Source organism: Thrips palmi, unplaced genomic scaffold (assembly GCF_012932325.1).
Source record: "Thrips palmi isolate BJ-2018 unplaced genomic scaffold, TpBJ-2018v1 HiC_scaffold_8, whole genome shotgun sequence".
NCBI classification, from domain to species: domain Eukaryota; kingdom Metazoa; phylum Arthropoda; class Insecta; order Thysanoptera; family Thripidae; genus Thrips; species Thrips palmi.
Window position 1 is genome coordinate 8,929,002 of NW_023144635.1, and position 21,851 is coordinate 8,950,852.

The 21,851-nt window shown below is 62.7% G+C and overlaps 1 protein-coding gene and 2 non-coding genes across 3 annotated transcripts; 1 reads left to right on the plus strand and 2 right to left on the minus strand.

The window, feature by feature from the left end:
* The first annotated feature begins 564 nt into the window (after positions 1–564).
* Positions 565–21,600, plus strand: LOC117653204. The gene is made up of 3 exons (XM_034398705.1): positions 565–812; positions 21,129–21,475; positions 21,582–21,600. Exons 1-3 carry the CDS (start codon positions 759–761, stop codon positions 21,598–21,600), a joined length of 420 nt encoding a protein of 139 aa, XP_034254596.1. The 5' UTR covers positions 565–758.
* Trnam-cau lies at positions 5,888–5,960 on the minus strand. Its single transcript has one exon. It is a non-coding gene; the product is annotated as a tRNA-Met (tRNA).
* Trnam-cau lies at positions 6,054–6,126 on the minus strand. Its single transcript has one exon. It is a non-coding gene; the product is annotated as a tRNA-Met (tRNA).
* Positions 21,601–21,851: the final 251 nt, after the last annotated feature.

A 21,851-nucleotide genomic window follows, 5' to 3' on the forward strand; every position in this document is an offset into this window, starting at 1 on the left:
CCTCCCTCCGCGCCCGCAGCCGTACCGTTCGGTCCTTGTCGCACACGCCTAATAAGCGCGCCCCGCGGGTGGGTCGCGTGGCCGCCGCGTGCCGACCTTTCCCCTCAAGCTAGCGCCTCCAACGAACGGAATCACGCGACCAAGCCGTTTGGTAACAGCGCAAGCCGTGGCGATGCAAAAAGCTCGAAGAAGCACAACAAGGCACAAGTGCGGTGGCATCGGGGACACTCGCTGGTCGTCTGGAAGCGCAGAGAGGAAGGACGACAGTAAATAGAAGGCGAAGGCAATGGGAAGTTAAGACGTTGCCCGGCTCGCAAACCTCCCTCGCTGCTGTCAAGCGTCGTGTCCGTCTCCGCTCTCTCAGCTCATGCAGCACAACAAAACCACGAGCGTCCCTCGCTCGGTCCCTGCAGGAAGGGAAGGGGGACCTGACGGGGGAGCGGCGCACGGCGGCGCACTCCTCGCCTTCCCAGCCAATGCCGACGCTCCGTTCCGCCGCGGCGTCCCGGCGTCCTGCCGCCCGGCCCTCGGCGTCCAGCCAGCCAAGCCAGTCGCCGGCTGCACGCCGGTACGGCTGGTCGCTTTCCGCTTCGCAGCGCCCCATTTGACGGTTGTCGCTCGCTGTCGTGGCGCTCGCCGCATTTGACGGTTCTCTTGTCGCTCGCTGCAGTGGCGCTGCAGAGTGCAGCATGGTTCTCGTGGTTTGGTGGAGTGCAGTGCTGTGCTGCGTGTGAGTGAAGTGCCGAAGCACCGCCACCATGAGGAAGCCGCGCGGACGCCCCGCCGGCCTGGACGTCGAGGACGGCACGCCGGTTAGTAAACAATGGAGTCCGCCCGGAGCAACCGGGACCTTCTCAGTTGGCACGAAACCGGTGGACAGGTTTTCGGATGGAAGCACGCTTGCAGAATGTTGGGCTGGGAAGGCTTTGGTGAGAGTGTGTTTTCAAACCGTGGAATGTCAAGCATCGATTCGTCTTCCTCGGGCTTCTGTTGTACGTGTCCATTTTATTGGCTTCGCTTCGACTGTGTAGCGCGGTTTAGTTATAATCGCTGCTGGGCGGCCGGACGATAGGCGGACGGTGTTGTGGGAGTGTTACGTTGGTAACGTGCGACTTGACCCTGAGGCCCAATCCCACTTTCCCTGTCATGTGGTGCTGTGGCAGTGGCACTGCTGTGCCTGCATCGTGAAGGGCCGCCTAACACGGTGACGCGACGGAATCTCTCTCCCTTTATTTCTTATTTGCTTTTAAAATAATGCGTGCCGCCGGTACGCGCGTTAGTGATGATCAGATAATACCAAAAATCAATAGGCGTTGCACAATGGCTCATGACTTCCCCCATCTGTTTGGTTTCCATCGTTACATTAAGGGTCCGCTCCCAAATTACATGCTGTGTCTCGGTCCCCTCCCCTACCCCGCTCACGGCCGGGCCCCTCCTCGGCGCCTTTGACGGTGCCTCAGTTCGCGCCGCCGTGCCGCGCCACTGCGTTCAGTGCGTTCTCCACCACATCACTTACATCTATCTCCCCGCGCAGTGTGCGCCCGAAAGGGAAAAAAGAAGAAACTAAAGGCAAGGGCGCCGCCGGCTCTGACGAAGGTTATGTGTGTATCCGTGTCTTTTTGGAAACTATTTTTCAGTGAGAGGATCCGATTTTGAGAAGCGTTTATAATTTATTGGGAATCAAAGTCCGAGAATTTATCGTCTCTCATTGCCCCAATGTGCCCAAATCCCCCTTCCGCACTTTTCTCGACTTTTCTTTCTAGTGTCCAAGCTTTGGTCACTAAGCAAATATTCATAGTCAATGTCATGTCTTCCTAAACCACCAACAAAACTGTCATCGTGTCTAGATGTGCTTCCCGCCTTGGCATCTCATGACTACAAAAGAAAACACCATCGTTGTGCAGGTGGATCTTGCTCAAGCCTCTGGGATTGGCGGCGACCGCCTCCCACTCCGGTCCACTCGTCGATTGCATTGCTCACTTCTTCTGAATCCCCTGTCGCGGTGACGAGCGCTTTCACTGCCCTGCGGCGTCCTGCAGCCCTGCTGCATGCGAACCCTTGGCCACGGTGGACAGCTTCCCAGCGTCCTAGGGCGACACAAGGTGCACCCGCTGCGGCTCTGCAGCTCATCATGGGTGGTCAGCGAAAGGGCCAGAAGAAGGGGGAGATTGTTTGCCGGGATGCCGCACGCAGACCGATGTTTAGAGTCCGGCCGGCCGCCGCAAAGCGTCCGACCGTACGTCTCTCTCGCTCCGGGTCGTGGGACGCAGCGCGACGACGCAGTGCGACGAGGATGGAGGAGGTCAGCAAGTGCGCCGCCGCGGTGAGGTGGTCTCTCGCGATGCGTCGCGTGCGTTCGCATTACACGCGCTTGTGTGTGTGTGTGTGCCTGTGCGTGTGTTTGTGTGGATGAGGGGTGTTCATGGCGGTCATGTCATGCCCGTGCCGTAAAGCCCGACGGCATGGTTTCGATGTTCAGGTGTCTCGGAGTCCGAGAGGGGAGTCACAGCGGAAGTCTCCCTCCGAGCCACCGAAACAACAACAACACGGTGTTTGGGGGGTCTGGCTGGCGCGGCTCCATGTCGGCTCCAGGGCGCACGGGGCTTTAACGGCCCTTCGTTATGGATACCGACCGGCCTGAGCCGGGCCCTGGATATCAGTGACTGGGTCGTGATTCCTGGATCCGGACTTGCACGGCACCGCCGCGGTCCCGTTGCGGCCCCGCCCCCTGAAGGGCCCGGCGCGGCCTGGAGTAAACGCCCGCATCAGGCCGGCGGCCTCGGCGGGCACGGCGCTGCGGGGCGGCCGTTCACCCCGACACCTGCGCGACCAGTGGCAGTGTGGCCCTGGCCGGCCCTGGCATTGGCACCGGACTGCGCCGCGTCGCCGATAAGCCACGCCACTGCTAGGTCGACCTGTTGACGGCGTCCTGGCGGCCCGAAAGCCTCCCACTGGAAGGAGAGCCTCGTTGGCCGCGCCACGGCAGTCGCGCGAAGTTCGGCGGGGCAAAGGTTACCGGCACAGCAAAGGTTGCCAATGGTGTGCGGTTTTGCTCGGCGCCTTGTCGAACCCGAAACAAAAGGACGCCTCCTTGCACGACGCTCTGCTGTCCGCCAGCGACGCCGGCCGAGAGAGCAGCCTGAAAAAACGCGCGGCCGTCGCCACAGACGGATTTTCACTCGACGCGCGCACTTGTGCAAACTGTTTCTTAAAAACGCCTCTTGGTTTTGCGGCTCTCTCAAGTTTTTTTGGGCGGAGGTGAGAACTAGTTTTTTTCTGTTTGCGTTGCCCAAGGCGCAGCGAGTGCGGCCGAGACGTACATGGTCTGTTTATTAGGAAACGGCCCCGCGGTGCCCCGCAGTGCCCCGCAGTGCCCCGGCGGCGCGAGGTCGGCGGGGGTCGTCGCTACCGCACATCACGGGACGGCACACGGGCCGCGCAGCACCGCACTTGCAGCGCAGTGCCAAAGGCAAGACGCCGCCCGGCCGGCCGGCCGTCGGACAGAACGGTGCTCGTGCATGGGAAACTCGTGGAAGTTGCGCCGCCGGCCTAGAGAATAATTGTCCTCCCCGGTTTGAATTTTCCCGCGCGGTGACGCAAGGGGACTAATGGCTATTCAATAACGGGCTGCATGTGGCCGATGTGGCAGGGCCCCGGGGCGCTTGGCCTGAGCCCCCCTGAGCCTGCAGGCTGTCGTCGCTCTGTCTCTTTCCCGCACTCGAGGGGCGTCCCGTCGGAGTGCGACAGAGACGGAACGGTGATGGTCCACTGTTCGGAATCCGACTAGCCCGCCTGATGGTGATGGAGAGCGCGCGATTTGTCATGCCGTCCCGGCGCTATCTCAGCGGATTGATTATCACCGGCGGGGTGAGGCGGGGCCAAGGCGGGGCGGGGCGAGGCGGGGCGGGGCGAGGCGGGGTGGGGCGGGGCGAGGCGGGGCGGGGCGGGGCGACCCGGAAGGCCCCCGCAAGACACGTCATCGAGAAGACGCTCATCGTGGCCGCCGACCACAGATTTGATGAGGGCCGAGTATGGAAAGCGCGCTGCGAGGCCGCGAGGTCACCAGGGACGAGCACTTCTTCGCCACGTCGGCGACCGCGGCCGCGAGGGTGGACCGTCCGTGGCCATTTTCGCTGCTCTTGGCTCGGCTCGGCACTGTGCGGTGTCATAAACGAGTAGCATTAGTACAAGTGGTTATGAAACCTTAAAAACACTAGTTTTCTACCGCTCGTTTAAAAATTGCACGGGCGTGACAACAATCTCGTCTACGTCGTTCGGTTGGTTGAAAAATAAGCCTCGAAACTGTCATCAAGTAGCATCCGAAATTCGGACGGGCGTCTTGGAAATGGGCGTTGTCAAGCCGCGTCGCGCTGTCTGGCCGACAGTCTGGCCGACAGTCTGGCCGGGCCGACAGCGTCTGGCCCCGCAGCCCCGTCCCAGCGCCACTGGACCGCTTGATGCACGACGCCCGATCCGTCTCGTCGTCGCGCCGCCGTCTCTCTCGCACCCGCGCTGGACGCGCCGCGAGTGCGAGAGAGACAGCGCCGCCCCGCGGTGAGACTCCGAGTGACACGGCGGGGACATTAGGGGCGGACGTGAGGGACGGCTGCTGGAAGAAAGTGCCAACTGAGAGTCATTCGGGTCGCGGGAAGGACGAAGGACGAGGGGACGAAGGGCGTGCAGGCCGCGAGGCAGTGTGCCACCCTGCCGCCGCCCTGCCGCACGGCATGTACTGTTGCTCTGCGTTAATATTCATCATCGTGCACCGTGTGGCGACACGAACGGCCGGCGGCCGCGGATGTCTGCCTCGTCCTGGCCGCCCTGGCCCACCCCCTGGGCTGTGGGCCCTGGCCGGCCCTGCCCCCCTGGGGTCACGGCGCGGACGTCGTGGGATGGACCGGACCGGAGTTCCCGCCGAGGGTCAGCCCGGCCAAGGAACTCGCGGAGCAGCGAGCCGAGTAACAGCGACCCCCGGAGACGTCCGCGTGTGAACCAGCAGCGCCAAACTAACGCTTGTTGAGTCCACCCGTGGCCAGTCACTATCAATGCAAGTCGACTGAACGTGGTTCAAGGTTTCGAACGCAAAAAATGTTGATTTTCTCGGGTCAACGTGGTCGCTTCAGACTTGACGGTGTGCGTCTGTCGGATGAGGAAAGCGAGACGGCCCTTGACGGTCCGAGTGTCGGGAGCGTTGGAGTGGCAGGCATCACACCACGCGGCGGTTCCGCACGCCGGCATCACACATTACACTGCGCTGTCCGGCAGAGTGCTGGCTCCGTAAGGCGGCGTAAGACGAAGGTCGCTCTGCCTGGCTTGCCTGGCTTGCCTGGCTTTCCGCCGCGTGGGAACCCTTCTCACACATCGCACTCATCAGCACACACTCGCACTCACACATGCACACGCCCACACACACACACGCACGCGCTCACACGGCTGAGCCTCCTTGACTCGGTGGCACGATTGTCGAATGAACGGCGCGGCCACGAAGGATCGCGAGGCTCGCCTGCCGTCCCGGCCGTCCCGTCGCCGCCGGAGTCACGGAAAGCGAAATAACTATTTTCACAGCGGATCCCGGCAGGGCAGACCGCCGCCAAGGGAGCGCATGCGCATCCCGGCTGTCCACGCGAGCGGCAGGGCACGGCCAATACGCCGGGATGAGGCTGGGGCTCGCCGCGAGGCTAGATGCGGCTACAGTGGGTGCCGCTGGACAAACACACGGCCTGGAATCGGAGCAGAAGCGAGCAAGGCACGGCGCGGGAATGACTCGGCGCCCCGAGCTCTTTGCGACTCGCGCTATGCATTGTGTCCCGCACCCCATTCTTGTAGTGCCCTAACGGAATCCTTTGAGGACACGCGCGCCAAACGGGCCGGGCCGAGCAAAAGAATGTGCCCCGGGTGAGGATCGAACTCACGACCTTCAGATTATGAGACTGACGCGCTGCCTACTGCGCTACCGAGGCTCTTAAAGATGAACCGAACGGTCAGGTCTTACAACAGAAAGAGGTTCGTTGTTATCATTGCGAGCTCTCGCACATCAAAGCGTGAAAAAGATGTGCCCCGGGTGAGGATCGAACTCACGGCCTTCAGATTATGAGACTGACGCGCTGCCTACTGCGCTACCGAGGCGGGCGGGCAGGAGGGTGTCACGCGGCCTTTCAGATGACCACAGGCACAGCCAAGAGCGTCCCGCCGCCAGCGCGCCCTTCCCTGCCCCCGCCGCGCCGCGCGCCGAGAGTCGCCAAAACACAATGGGCGGCCTCGGCCGTGACCGCCACGGGAAATAGACTCGGTATTTTTCTTAATTCAACGGGCGTGGTGCGGTGCGGCGGTCCGCCGGCGGATGGCCCAGGAGCCAGGCCACACTCCTGGCCGCGGCCCAACGAGGTGATCCAAAAACCACTCAGGCAGAGTCATTGCCGCGCGGCGCCGCGCGGAGAGCAGCATGAGCCCGCCCTTTTCCGACCATCACAGACCGCGGGCCGTAACGAGAAAGGCGCCTCGGTAAAACGTGGACGCACGAATAATTTAAATCGTGATGACGTTGCCGTCGAAATGGTATGATTGTTATTGGTGTGTCTGAATAAGGAATAAGGAATCTGCCGATTTTCCTACTGTTGTAGCGTTGCATTTGCAGGACCACGGGTTTCAGTTTTCGCCCTTTAAGTGCCGCATTTCTTGACTCGCCAGCCGGGCGTCCCCAGCTGCGCGCTGCGCATAACCATCCGGCCCTGGCCGCCCTGGCCCCGGCCGCGCTGCCCCGGGTGATCGCTATCTCGCGGTACATCGGCGTGCTCGTGCGCGCCAGCCTGCGCCAGCCCGGGCTCCTCAACGGCCGGCCAGGCGCTTGGAGGGGGCAAGCCCGGGCAAGGCGACAGCGGCAAGGCTCGCGCCTAGGCGAGGCGGCCGAGCCGCGGACCCTTGAACGGATGGAAGCGCGGCATTGTTTCACTGGATACAACATGATCCGCCAGGCCGCCGCCTTGACCCCGCGGAGCGTCTAGGTTTGTCTCTTTTGTTCGTGACGCGTCACGACAGTGTGAGCTTCGATGGCGAGACTCTGGGAAGCAAGTCTCACGCCCGCGATGAACCGACTTGAACTTGTCGTCCTCAGACTGCCTGCCTTCGGGGCGTGGCGTCGCGGCGTCATGCGGCCGAGACGCGTCTTCTCCACGAAAATCCCCCAACAAGGCGTGCTTTGTGGCCGCGCTGCGTCGGCCTGGCGCGGCGCTGCACGTTTTAAAGTAAAGTAATCGCGCTGACGTGACGGCCGCTTGCAATGCTGCAGACGCGCGCTGCCGTGCCGCTGCGTGACAAGTGCTGTAATTTTTGTCCCAACTAAAGGGCCTCTTCTTCTTATTTTCCTTCTCTTTTTATTTACTCTGCGGTCGGCATTCCGCGGCGACGTTCGTAGTCGATTGCTCCGTCCGTCGAAGAGATGGTCGGCGAGATGGTGAGACGCCCCATGAGTGCGAGAGGGACCTCGCCGGTGATCACTCCCTGGCGGCGCGCGCCATTTTTTTGCCATTCCGCGCCGCCCTAGGCCTGGCAACGCGACGAGGGGCGACGCCGGGCGGCTTGGCGTGCATCGAGTCGTCTGATCGGCCCTCGGACAGTCGCGGACGTGAGCGAGCGTGGCCGTGCGTGACAACGCGTGGCCGTGACGCCGCGCGCCGAGGCGATGGCGGTGTATGTCCGCGGGATTGCTCCAGGACACGCCTCGCGTCCCCAAGGACGTCAAGGACGCGCGGAGGAGCTGTATGGAGCTGGAGGCACTTTTCGATTTGGCCCGCCGCTGGAGGCAGGGCGGCCACGCACCTCCACGACGACGGCAGCTGGCGACGCTCGGGGTGAACTTAGAACTTCCGGCCACTTCCGGTGCACCATGCCTGCCGTGCCGTGCTCCGCTGCACAGTGTGGATGCACCGGCCTTGCCCCTCCCTCCCCTCACCGCGGCGGGCCGCGCCGTGCCGCCTCACTGGTTCCACTGGAGCAAGGTCAGGGCGCGACGAGGCACCGCACCGCGCCAGACGCCGCCGAATTCGGTCTTCTCTGGTCCAGACCATTCGGCTGCACCATACGGTGGTGGATACGAACCCGTCCGCGTTCGAATGCTAATATGCAGTTGTACTCTCATGGACACAGACGATTTCATAGGTACGCGCCGTACAATGACCAGGTGTTCAGGGCATTATTTTGTTTAACTTTAGCAAACTTTATCACCATTGTACCAGTAAAGTCGCAGTTAGCGACAAAAAAATTATCTCAAGCCAGAGTAGCTTTTGAAGTTAAGGCAAAATTTCTAGTTGACCCATCGCAGTTCAGGTTGGTCTAACAGCAAGTAAACTAATGAACTTATGGGGTAGGCAGACGCAGAGTGCACCTCTGGTCGCAAAGGTGGTTCGCCTTGCTGAGACAGTTTGTTGTGCCGCTCCGGGCGAGACTTGTCCGTCCGCATGGTCCGAATGCGTGCATGATGTGCCGGCCGGTGTGACGCTCGGCATGGCAGTCGGCCAGTCGGCTCTGCCCGGCAGGTCATCAAAACGGCCGTTCGGGGCCTCGGACGCCCTCGGCTCGGGCAGCTGGGGGCCGACCGGTCGGCCCATCCCGCTGCCCCGCCTCCCCGCGCCCCGCGCGTTAGAGCCACAGAGCGAGACTCGGAGAAGCGCACCGCCCGCACCACCGCCTCGCTTTGTTTTCGTTTAGCCAGTCTTCCGGCCGAGCGCGCGGGCCGGCCGGTCCCACGCCCGCGAGGTGGTTGGTTTGGGAGCGGTATTGCTGCGAAGTTTGTCGAAACGGCATCGAATGTGTAGAAATCGTGGTTTGGCCTGACTTTAGGCAGCCACTGCATCTAATTTAAGGCAGATAATCGTTCTCCCTCAACGGGTGGGTACTCTTTGAGCCTTCCTTTAGGACACCTTTGTTGCGGAGTGCGATTAGCCACCTTGGTTTGGGAGCGGTATTGCTGCGAAGTTTGTCGAAACGGCATCGAATGTGTAGAAATCGTGGTTTGGCCTGACTTTAGGCAGCCACTGCATCTAATTTAAGGCAGATAATCGTTCTCCCTCAACGGGTGGGTACTCTTTGAGCCTTCCTTTAGGACACCTTTGTTGCGGAGTGCGATTAGCCACCTTGGTTTGGGAGCGGTATTGCTGCGAAGTTTGTCGAAACGGCATCGAATGTGTAGAAATCGTGGTTTGGCCTGACTTTAGGCAGCCACTGCATCTAATTTAAGGCAGATAATCGTTCTCCCTCAGCGGGTGGGTACTCTTTGAGCCTTCCTTTAGGACACCTTTGTTGCGGAGTGCGATTAGCCGCCTTGGTTTGGGAGCGGTATTGCAGCAAAGTTTGTCGAAACGGCATCGAATGTGTAGAAATCGTGGTTTGGCCTGACTTTAGGCAGCCACTGCATCTAATTTAAGGCAGATAATCGTTCTCCCTCAGCGGGTGGGTACTCTTTGAGCCTTCCTTTAGGACACCTTTGTTGCGGAGTGCGATTAGCCGCCTTGGTTTGGGAGCGGTATTGCAGCAAAGTTTGTCGAAACGGCAACAAATGTGTGGAAATCGTGGTTTGGCCTGACTTTCGGCAGCCACTGCAAAGGGAAAGAATCCACAGGCCTCTGACAATAGGGGTTCTTGGGAACCTCTAAAAATGTAGACGCGCGATAGAGGCGGCGAAATACGTACCTGTACCCGGTAGGAATGGGCGGCCGATGCCATGCGTCACGTGTGTGCGCGTCATGTCGTGGCCCGCGCCCCGCCCCGCCCCGCCCCGCCCCGTCCCGCCCCGCCCCGCCCCGCCCCGCCCCGCCCCGCCCCGCCCCGCCTCCCGCCGTGCCCTCGCGCCTCAGCCAAGTCCCCCGCAGCCAGCCAGTCGTTCGGCTCATCTTGGTGTGCGTGTGTGGGTTTAGTCCGCGGTGCGGTTCGTCGCTGTGGTCGCGGACAGCACGTCGTCGGCGTGCTCGTCGCCGTCCCCGAGGCCGTGTGCCAAGTCGCCCGTCCGGTCCACCGCCGCCCGGAACTTAAGGGTGAGTGTCGCGCTGAAAGGGGCGGCTGCCGAAGGAGGGTTTTGAGGGTCTCGCCGTAGGCTTGGTGTCCGATTTTCGCGCTCACCGGCAGTGGAAAAGCACGCATTTTCCACGTGGGGAAGTCCACTCGCAAGGGGCGCTATGTGTTGGACGTGAAGGTGGGCGTCGTGAACCGGTAGCGGCCTTGAACTTGCTCCTCCTCGGCGACGCCATGCACGCCATCTCGGTGCCAACCTCCTAAGGGACTTCAAAAGCCATTCGGCCGCCACTTCTGGCCGGTATTGTACTTGTGCCGCCGGGCCGGCCCGGGGCAGGCGCATGGAGGCTGTTCCTGGACCGGAGCAAAGGGGCTGGCGAGTCCGCCCGGGCCTCAAAGCCGGTTTTGCGTCCCTGCTCGTTCCACCTCGTTCCATCTCGTCGCTTTTCGTTCCTGCTCGTTCCCACTCGTTCCTACCCGTTCCTACCCGTTCCTCCGTTGAATCCGGCTTGAATCACGTGAGGGGAAAAATACTGGCAGAAAAACACAATCAAAAGGCGGCGGCAATGAGGCGATGCGAGAGGCTGACGTCAGAGGCGGCGTCACCGCACGCGCCTTGACACCGCCGCACCGCCACACCGCGGCGGGCACGCTGACATCACGAACCTGCCCGGGAGGAAGTGCCGCGGAGGCTGCCTGGGGGACCCGACCAAGAGCACCACCACGGGCACAGCCAGCTCCGATAGAAGTCTGGCCTTGTCGAGGGTCCACTGCTTGACCTCCTGACTGATACTCAGTCCTTTGGAAGGGGCTGCACGCGGCCGCTGGACAAGAACCCTCCGGCGGGCCGAACATCTTGTGAGGCGAGTCGCCCGGTCGGCCGCGAGCCGTGCTCCAGAACCACGAGCACCAGCTTGATAGGCAGACGCGCACCGCGCGCACCGGTCAGACGGGCCGGGCGGCGAGCCGGAGGCATCCCGGTGTGGCGGCGCGGCGGCGTGGCATCCCCCTGGAGCGGATGCTGCAGCACACGGCCGCCGACTCGTCGCAATAAAAGGAACCGGGGTCAGTGAGCGCGCAGGGCGGCGCGGGTTCGAGTACCACCCGGGGCGGTTAACACTTATCGTGTACCGACCACTCGGTGTTACGCTGTATTACGGGGGTAATAAACGTGTCTGACGGCATTGAAAGGCTACAATTTTGCCACATTTGGTCCCAACATGGCGCGTTTGGTCGTGTGCTACGCGTGTGTCCATGTGTCACCGGAGCTAATGTTTCATTTACCTAAATCGCCCTTGCGGGAAGCGAACGGGTGCGAGGCAGGGCGGCGATCGTGGCGTCGATTTGATTTCCCGATTGTTCTCCAAAGTGCCGCGCTGCAGTATCAGTGCTATCAGGGCCTCGGCCCGGCGCGCCCCGACGCGGCCCCCGCGCTGGTGAACCGTGGCGCAAGCGCGCGAGCGGCAGTACGGCGCGGCGCGCCGAGCGGGCTGCACCCCGTGTGTCATCGCGAGAAAGTACATAGCGCAGTGTCGCCGCCAGCCACGCCAGCCACATCGGCCACGCCCAGCCTGCCCGTGTAAGCGATTTCCAGAGGGAACCCACGTGCCGATGCTCTGTGCGCCTCCGAGTGCCCCGACTCGCGAGCTTCGCGGCGGCGGAACCGCGGCAGCCAGCCCAAACTACGCGATCCAGCCTGACTCTCATCAACGGCAGGGAGGGGCCAGACATCGCGGGGCGCCAGGGAACCGTTTGCGCGCGGGCACCTTATCAGGCGTGCGTGATAAGCGCATATGCAGTCTGAGTGTGTGTGCGCTTGCGCTGTAGGGCACAGGTAACCTCGTCGTGGCGCAAGAGGGCTCCGCGAATGTTAGTGTGACCTCACTCACCCAATTGCAATTACTTCCTCAGGATGTTCACGACGACCGTGTTCCAGCACCCACGCTGACGTAAGCCACGCACACACACACACACACACACACACGCACGCGGCCGTCGCCTCTGCCGTGCGAAGCCCATTATAGGTCATTAGGCCCGATCGGCCGGCCGGGGGAGAGAGGGGAGGGGAAAGAGGGGGAAAGAGGGCGCTCGAGATGGGCACACTGTCGAAACGCCCCCCGCCCGGCCCGGCCCGGCACGGCACGGCACGGCACGGCACGGCACGGCACGGCACTGCGCGCGTCGCGAGGGCCGCCCGGCCCAAGTCACTGCCTTGCAGTGCCTGCAATTGAATGAACCCCGAGCGATGCAGTCGATGGGGCGGCAAAGGGACAAGCGGTCATTTTTTCAAAATACATTCCCGCTAGCTGGTTTTGATTGGCCAGCGAGCTCAAAACTTGCGAGCCCATACTGGAGCCCTCCGAGTCCACGCCACTGCACAGGCTGAAGGGCGCCGCGCCTGAGTGTCCGAGTCTGGCCGCGTCTCGCCGAGTCCACTGGCCGCTGCAATTAGCATACGCCTCGCGCAGATAGCGGCCGAGTGCGCGGCGCGCCGTCACTGTCTGTCTCTCTCGCACTCAGGGGGCGGCCCGTCGGGGTGCGAGAGAGACAGAGCGCTGGTTCGCAATCAGTCCGCCGGCTTGCCCCTGGCACCTCGCACCGGCCCGTCGGGGCCCGTCAGGGCAGTGGCCGGTCTGTCCAGGAGCCCCGCCTAGGCCCCTGCAGTGACCCCGCGCGGGGCGGGGCGGGGCGGGGTGGGGCGGGGCGGGGCGGGGTGGGGCGGGGCGGGGCGGGGTGGGGCGGGGCGGGGTGGGGCGGGGCGGGGCGCATCGCTGCATCGCCCCCAGCCAGTCCGTTGCGCGCCGCGGCCTGTGTTTAGGCACCGCGATAGCGAACTGCGGCCTGCCGTGTGTCATTTCGAGCGCCAAGAAGAAAAAAAAACAGGAAAAAGCACCGGGAATTATCACACTTGCACTTCAGCCACCCGATTAAAAATGCTCTAGCGCAATGAAAAACGCCGACCGTCGTTGAAACTTTTGCGTTCAAGTTGTCTTTTCCGCTCTCCCCGTGTGCCAGTGTGCACACCAAAGGGCGACTCATCGCGCTGTCTGCTTGATAAACCGACGGTGTGACGGCAGGCCGGCCAGGCAGCGGCAGCCTCCGTTTGTGCAGGTGGCGCCACCCGCGCCAACGACACTCGGTGTTTCACGGCCGCGCTCGCATGGAAAGGCACGACACCTTTTTCGAGGTTTCGATTTGGCGCCAATCCACGCGGTTTTAGACGGGCTTCCCGCTGTGAGTCGACGCGTGAGGGGCTGACCCGCGGCCCGTGAGTCCCGCGAGGTCCCGCATGGGTGCGAGAGAGACAGCGACGCGGCCCGCGGCGTGGGAGCGCCGCCGTACAGCCTTACAGTGGCGTGCACATCCCGTCCCGTTAATTTCTGTCACGTCGCGGCTTTGTGTGTCGCCGCGCCGTCCTCCTTCATCTCCAGTGGACTGATTTGAGAGTCCGCTCTGTCTCTCTCGCACTCATGGGCGCGCCGCACCGGTGCGAGAGAGACAGAGCAGCGCATGAGTCATGCCTTGGGTTCGGCGGCGCGCGGCTTGTCTCGTCTCCGTGCCCTGCTTCTTCTCGCCCGGAGTCCGGGCAGTCCGGAGTGCGGTGTCGTGTGCTCGACTTGCCGAACCGGCCGACCGGCCCCGCCCGCAGGCTGACCCCGTCAGCGGGTCGCCCCGCCGCTGTCTCTCTCGCACCCGCACGCGACCCTCATGAGTGCGAGAGAGACAGACTGACCTCCCACCGGCCGTGTGTACGCCCACGTGTAATTTGGAGCCCGAGTCACTCCGCTCCGGCATGAGGGATGCCTGGCTGGGACAGCGGGACAGTGACAGCCATCAGTCAGAGTGGAACGAGTGGAATGTGTAACGGGCCGCGGGCCCCCACGGACCCAAGGCACGGCATGAATGGGCTTTCGCGACACAAAGACGAAGTCGGCTGCAATCCTCTCGTTCTCTCTCGCTCTCTTCTTGCTGGTTCTCCATCAGGCATTTTCGGTACAGTGAGCTAGCAGCTGCGGCCTGGGTTCACGAAGAGGTGTCCTTCATTTTAGCAACGCCAAGAACACTTTGAACCTTCGAATATTTGATTCCCAAAACCCTGCATGACCTTCGGTCCCGAAATGAAGAACACCGTTTCTGGCCGTGCTGACAGGATGTTTTTGGGCTGACTCAGCAAGATAGGCTGATATCGACGCGTCCGGGCTCCAGGGCCTAGGGCCTATCATGACCCGCCATCGTCCCAAACCGCCGCGGCCGCCGCGACCGCAGCGCGGGGCGGGGCGCCTGCCTCCGGTGCGTTCGACACTGCGTCTCCCTCGCACCACGGCGCGCCCCGTTCACGTGCGAGGGGGACAGCGAGGAGGCGACTGCTGGGAGTGAGACCGCAGCAGCAGCCCCCGCATGTCGCTGCGTGTCCGCTGCACTCGTTGCTCATTACGCCGAGATTACTCGGCAATGAAGCGATTACCGCCATTACCGCGTTTTCGTGTGTCTCAGATTACGGGAGGCGCGGCCCGGCGTGCCCACTGGGCGCCCCGCCCCGCCCCGCCCCCGCCCCAACTCCAACGTTGTGATTTGAACGCTAAGTGGCCGGGCGTTACGCAATTTGTGCACGCGCTTCCCGAAGACGGCTTATCGGTAATCACGCACTTTGGATCATCCCGATCATCATCTCCGCCGATGATTAATTCGCTAATTAATTAGTGGTTGCATTACCCGCCGCGTCCGAGCGGCCGGTCTCGCTTCTCTCTCGCACTCGTGGGCCGTTTCGTGTGGGTGCGAGAGAGACTCGCCGGTTCCAGTGAGCCTCGTCCAGGAAGCGCCGGCCGGCCTTCGGCAGGTAGTCCGGGAGGCAGCCGGCCAGGGCCGCCGCTCCGATTTTGCATGTTCTTGTTCCGATGGTGCTCCGCATCGCTCCGCATGCACGCGAAATGCGCGCCGAATGCAGCCGGGCGGACAGTGTTATTGCGTGAGTAGGGGATTCGGGCGCCGCGGCGTTACACCACTGCTGCCGTCCCCCTCGCACTCCCGGCCCGTCCGGCATGCCGCGGGGGTGCGAGAGAGAGAGACGGCCCGGCCATTTCCATGCCGCATCCTTATCTCGGCCACGCACTTTCCCAGGGAAAATGGCGGCCTTTGTGGCCGCCGTGCTGCAGCCGCGACTCGGTAAGGCCGCACAAGGTCCTCTCGGTGGTCCTCCCCAGCATGCCTGCCGTCCATTTCCCCGCCAACGGCAAGCAAGTTTGGAAATTCAGTTGCCCTTAGATGACGGCCCCAACGCTGCCGGTTTGGAACATGTCGGCGTGCTTCAGTTGGAAGTTTTCGCCAAGTTGTCATTTTTTGCCCATGCGTGATAATGGCACAGCGGCGAACACGAGTCCCGCCCCTGAATGGCGAGGGGCGGTGATTCACTGGGGCCTGCACTGGGAGGAGAACAGAGACCTCAGTCGGGCTCACTGCTCCAGCGAAAAGCAGCCCGACGCCACAGAGTGACCAGACCGAGCCCGGCCCGGCCCGAGAGGACCAGCCCGACCCGGCCCGGCCCGAGCTCGGTGCCCAGAGCCCGACGCAGCCCGGAGCAGCCCGCTCGGGCTGCTCAGCCCGACGCGCCTAGGAGGCCGGTTCGCTGTTCGATTCCAGCCAGAGGCATTCGTTTTTCACGGCCTAGGAAACGTTTTTTTGGTTGTTACTTTCGCAAATCTGCATATTTAGTATCTGATCTCATTCATTGCGATGACAAAAAACGGAAATGACCAACTTTAACCGACGCTCTCGGGCCCTGTGTGGCATCGAACCGGCGACCTCGCGCTGCCGGTCAGCCGACGCTCGCTCCCGGCGCCAGCTCGGCCTGCGCGGCAGCGCCTGCCTGCCAGCTCGGCCTGTGCACCTTCCGGACCAGCCCGAAGCAGTGAGCCCGAATGAGGTCTCTGTGAGGAGAAGCCCCTTACAGTGGCGCTGCACGGTGCGGCCGGACGCCGGGCTGGCTCCATCCGTGCACTCGTCGGTGACTCCGAGAAAGTGTGCAGACAACAGGACACGTGGGTCGCCCGGTCGCCTCCCGGTGGCATTCTAGCCGAGTCTCTAGCAGTGGCACCGACATTACCGCGCTCTGTTCCGTTCCATTCCGTTCCGTCCCGGAGCCCGGCCTTGGCGCCATCCCTTTGAAAACTGTGGGGAGAAAGTCGCTTCATTTTGGACAAGTTATTGCATTGTCATTACGGACCTCACGGGGCTCACGGGCGGGGCGGGGCGGGGCCGCCTGCTGCCGCTCGCTCACGACGCGCTCTCAAACAAATCACTGCCGCACCGCGGCCCCGCGGCCCGCGGTCCGCACAACGGCCAGCCCCCCGACAGTGTCCGGCTCGCAGGGCACCAACGCGCGCAAACTAAAACAATTAATCAAGGGTTCAGGTTTTGTAAACGGCGACCCGTTAAGAACATGAGGAAATCGAAATGACGTTGTTCTGTGTGCACTGCGGTGCAGTGCAGGCAAGTCGTCTCAGATTGGAGTTCGAAGTCGCCCCTCCGTGGTGAGCCCATCCTCGTGCTTCTCTGCCCGCACCGGGTCGCGTTCCCGCCGCGCGTTCCCCGGGGCACGTCCAGGACGTGTCGGCGGCGGCGCGGTCGGCGAGGCCCCGGCAGGTGCACGCTGGACGCGGCGACGAGGCGACGCGACGCGCTCCCACGGCGTGGCCGCGCTGGCCGCGCCGCCCGCGGTCGTGACTTTTCGGATGGCTCCGGCCGTCTCCGGCACTCCGGCACTCCGTCCGTTCTGGTCGTCGTCGGCGTGACCGCATCGCACCGCATCGCACCGCATCGCACCGCATCGCAGTGACCAGTCGACCAGTCGTGACCACAGCGGAGCCGAGCGGCCGAGCGGCCGAGGAGAACGAACGCGCTTCCAGGACCTTCCAGTGTCGACTGCGTGGCTCGCGTGGCTGGAGTCGCCGGCTGGAGGCTCCAGGGCCTGGATGTCCGGCAGTGTGCTGCCAGCCCATTCCGAACAGCGTGTCTCCCTCGCACCCTCACGGGGCGCCGCGCGAGTGCGAGGGAGACGGAGCGGCGAGCGAGCAGTGTGCAACAGCGTGCAGCAGGCACTAGTCAGAGCTCTCAAAATCGCTGTTGTAGACCGACCGACGAGGCCGAGACAGCGGTCTCTGGCCTCTGGCAGAGGCCGCAGCGCCTAGCTCGGTCGCGGCCTCAGAGGCCGACCGACGCGGTCTCCGTGCGGCCTGCAGAGGCCGCGGCGAGGCCTGCACAGGCCGCCTGCTAGTTAGCCAATCAGATTTGCGTACATCGCCGGAGCTGCCGGGACAACCCAGCGAGGTGGCGCCCTCAGACTGAGCGGTCAGTTCCGGCACTGCACGCCCTGACGGCTGGCGGTCTGCAGAGACCGCGCCGCGGCCTCGGCGGTCGGTCTCGGAGGCGATTTTTGAGAGCTCTGGCACTAGTTGGACGCGGCACGCGATCAGGATCACACCGTGATTATGCCGAGTGACGCGTCCGTCCGTTCGTCCGGCCGGCCGGCCATTTACGGATTGAGACGTCGAGTGACGTCACGTGTCGCGTGTCACGTGTGACGTCCGCGTGACGGCCGTGTCACGTTCGGCCATCGGCGCGGCCATTGTGATGCAACGTGTGCTGCATGTGCACGTGCACGCGACGCGGGGCTGCATAGTGGACTGGACGCGGCCGCCAAGTAACGGGGCTCCCAGTTAGTTTCCACGCCCTTCCAGGCCTTCCAAGGAAACCCATTCCAGAGGTGCTTCAACCTCACTGCAAGTTCAGCACTGTTTCCTTTTCCTCTTTTTTTGGCGTTGCCGTTTTGCGTCCGCAGCTCCGAATGATCGATTGGGCCGGAGGGAAAGGGACGAAGGCGTGCGTTTTGTTACGAGGGCCCGGCCGGCGTGCCGCGTCGCGGACCGAGTCGCGGACCGAGTCGCGGACCCAGCATTCGGGCCACTCCGGACTCCGGCGCCAAAACTATTCGTGAGGAAAATTGCCGCACTTACGTCTTCTTCTTGTCTTGGACTCGGCGAGGAGGACCCCCACCACACCCCGCCACGTCCGTGGGGAGGGGGAGGGGGGCCCTTTCGCCTCCGTGCCCTGCTCGAACCGCAGAGGTCTCCTCCAACAGGTTCCCAGCTGCCAGCGGCAGTGGCTCGGGCCTTGATGAAATTATCATACTTTGTTATTCTTGGTCGCCAAGGGCCAGTGCAGCAGCGGCTGCATTTCCAAGTCTTTCGAATTTGACCTTGGCGCGTGCGGTGGCAAGGACGCGTATCGGGAACCGCGTCGGCGGCCAGGTGCCAAAACAAAGCCGAAACACGCATTCCCGGTTCTGCACCGCGCGCCACCAGCACGGCGGTCTTTATCGCGTGTTGCCGCGATTCGCGTCAACAGGCGGCACCGCGACGCACCGCTACAAACAAGGTGGCTTATCGGTTTGCGAACAACGCCGCACCGAGGCAGCCGAGCCCGTGGGCACCGAGGCCCCGGACCCCTGGACCCTCGACGTCGAGGCCCTGGACACCGAGACCCTGGACACCGAGACCCTGATCCGGGACCTTATCGGACTCGCAAGCCCGGCTGCGGTAGCCTCCACGAGAGTGAGAGAGACAGCGAGGAAAGCACGGTTCGGAGTGGGTCGGATGGACGAGCCCGGCTGAGCGCGGCCGGCATTGTTTGAAGGAAATATCGCTCTCCTCTTCTCGGCGAGGCGGTGAAGCGACGAGGCGGCGGCGGCGGTTCGTTCGTGGTACTCAGAGACTCGGGTGGTACCCGAGCTTGTCTGTCGTCGCCGGCCGGGCCGTTAGTTGCGGGAGTGAAATAAAAACGAAATCGGCCAAATCCTGTCCTGGAGGAAAGGGGGAGGGGGCGGCAAAGCGAGCCTCGCGGTTACGACTAACGACGCGCTGCGCTCGCCGTTTAGGGCCCGTTCTTGCCCCGTCTTCCTTCCTCGAGCCTCCGGGCCGAGGCACTCCAAGGCACTCCGCCTCGTTGACGCCGCGCTGGAGTCCTCAAAGCCGCGCTGCGTGCTGCTCAGCTCGACGGCCTGATTCTGAGCTGTGCCTCGTTGCTCTGTCTCTCTCGCACGCCCATGCGAGCACACCTGACGAAGTTGTCGAAGCTTGCTCAAAAAGTGGTTGAATCTCAGGGAGTAGCGACTTTTGCCGACTTTGGACGTCTACTGCGTCCGATCTAGCTGTGATCAAAGGCCTTCCTCATCGTCCTGACCCTACTCTGTTACCCCGCCTCACGAATGCTTCAACCACAGCTAATTGTTCAAAATGCCACCAATATTTTCACCTGACTTTGTGACTTTGTTTAGACTGCCCGTGCGTCCAATATTTTTTTTTAGCAGATGATACCTTCACACTTGAAACATACTTAAAACTACTATACACATGAAGGTGTCAGCGTGCTTTTACTCTCGAGTTCAGAAACGAAGCGCGTATCCTAAACAATATAATAGAGGCTGGCTGCCGGGGCGGGCTTGTGCGTGTGGCTGGCTGGCAATGAGGCGCAGCCTGCGCGGAATTCGACGCTCGGGTCTGTATATTTAATTTAATTTCATACAGAATTTTAATTACTATATTTGAAATGAGCCCGCATACTACCCCGTATAAGAAAACCAAACGAGTATTAACCGAGAAATTTGAAAGGGAAAAGAAAAAAATTTGAACTCTACACCCCCTCCCCAGTCTTAATGGGGAGGCCTCCTGCTTTACTTCGGTGTTCGGGATGGGAACCGGTGCTATCAGGTACCTGGGGTTAATCCCGTCAGCGACCCTAAGCGTTCGCCGGGGGACCCAGTAGGACCCCAAAGCTCAGGCAGCTGGGTGAGAGCACCCAGTACGAAGCTCTTTGAGGGGCGGGACGTAGAGTGAGACGACAGAGAGACAGAGAGAGACTCAGACAGAGAAGAGGTTTGGTGGGAGCTTCTTGTTTTCGTAGGGTTGGTTGTGTACCCCATGGTACCCCCACTGTCCGGCGCTCCCGTACCGAACATACAGCGTTTTAGGCCAGCTTCAAAGGACTTATCATCGCCTCCCCGACGGATCAAGGAGGCACCACCCGCAACCACACACCGGGTGGTCTGGATTGATGGATCAAATACGCCATCGCTCCAGTGCCGAGGCCAACCCGCCGAAGCGGATTGCTTTTTAGACACCCACAGCGGAGTGGCCAGGTGAATGTGACTCTGACCACTACGCTATCACGCTTGTACGTCTGGCAGCGTGTTGGACGACGGGTTTGAGTTGCACTGGGAGGAAGGCGGTCGAAAAATGTAATGAAATGATGGGATTCGATCCCCGGACCCCGCCATCGGGATCACACGACCTTACGCTCTCGGCCACCACGGCCCATGATGAGGGGACCGGCGTGAGGTGGGTTCTTGACGCAACAGGACTCGACCGACCCGGTCAAAATTTCGCAAGAAGTTGGGGGAGTCGAACCGCCGACCCTAGCACTGGGAACCGACGCCTCTACTCCCTGGACCACCACGTTCCATGCTCGGAGTGGGCTCAAGTTCACGGATTTTAACCGCACTGGGTGAGGCAGTAAAATTAAATGGAAATATTTGTTAGGAGTCGAACCTCCGGCATGTGGGCCTGTTGCACACGGCTCCGCTCTGATGGCCTCGAACCACCACCCGTAGGATAGCAGGTCGAAAAAACTTTTGTGACGCTGGTATTCGAACGCTGGCCTGCGCTAACTCGATCCCACGTCTCTAACCACTCGGCTATCACAGCAGTTGTGAAACGCGACGGATCATCTGCTTTCATTGACGTTCGTTGAATGAGATTTTTTTTTTTTTTTCGAGATTTCGTTAAATCCTGCCGCAACTGTTTGCCACCCCATCGGTCACTAGTAACGTGCCTCTGCCCGGCTGCGCGCCGACAGGGCAGGCATCCCATTCGGCTCGGCTCGCGCGTGGCAGGCGAGGCGGCAGGCGAGGCGGCAGGCGAGGCAACGCCGGGCAGGTGGGCCTCCCTCCTGGCGGGCAGCGCCTAGCAGCGCCGGGCAGGCAGGCCACACTTCGGGCAGGACGGCGCTGTGGGTGAAGGGCCTTGTCGGCGCGAGTTGAAGTCAGAGTCTCTAACCCTGCCATGATTTTGTTGCAGGTCCTACGCGTGCTGTCCTTCTCCTACAAGTCCAAGGCGGACGCCTTCGGAGACTCCAACGGCCCCGGCGTGTTCCGTCGCCTCTCCGACGACGTGGGTGCCGTGGCCGCGACGCCGCGGCCCTCGCGACCCTCGCAGCACGCCGCGTCCCCCGGCAACACGTTCCTGGCTCCCTTCGCCAGCTCCACGCCGAAGCAGCCGGCGGGACTGGCGCGGACGGCCAGCACCGCGTCGGCGCTCCCCAAGCACCCCAAGCACCAGGACGGCGTCTTGGCGTCGGCGCGCAGGCCGGGCGTCGGCGGCGCGGCGGCCGTGTCCAGGAGCAAGTCCGCCGTGACGCCCAGCGCGTCGGGACGACCCCTTCGCTGGCATCACGGCGCCGCCGCTAGCGCGCCGAGCGGCGAGATGCGGAACCTGGACGCGCCGGTCGGCGCCACCGTGGTGGTGCTGCAGTCTGGCGGCGACGCCGTGAACTACGAATCCGCCGCCGCGAGGGCGCGGGCGGCGGAGGGGCGTCGCGGTGCGGGTGCAATCACAGCAACGGGCAGCGCATTGCAGTCGCTGTCAGAGCCGGCCGAGACGGCGCCTGGCGTCGCGGACGTGGACGGACACCGCGTGGACGCGCACCGCGTGGACGCGCGCACCGAGCACCGCGACTCCCCCGACGCCGTGGACGCGCTCAGCCTGGCGGACGGTTCGGCCTGCTCCTCCGTGGCCGGCACG

Coding starts and splice junctions, on each gene's coding strand:
- LOC117653204 (XM_034398705.1), top strand. CDS start 759: ATGAGGAAGCCGCGCGGACGCCCCGCCGGCCTGGACGTCGAGGACGGC. Junction 813..21,128: donor ACGTCGAGGACGGCACGCCG/GTTAGTAAACAA, acceptor ATTTTGTTGCAG/GTCCTACGCGTGCTGTCCTT.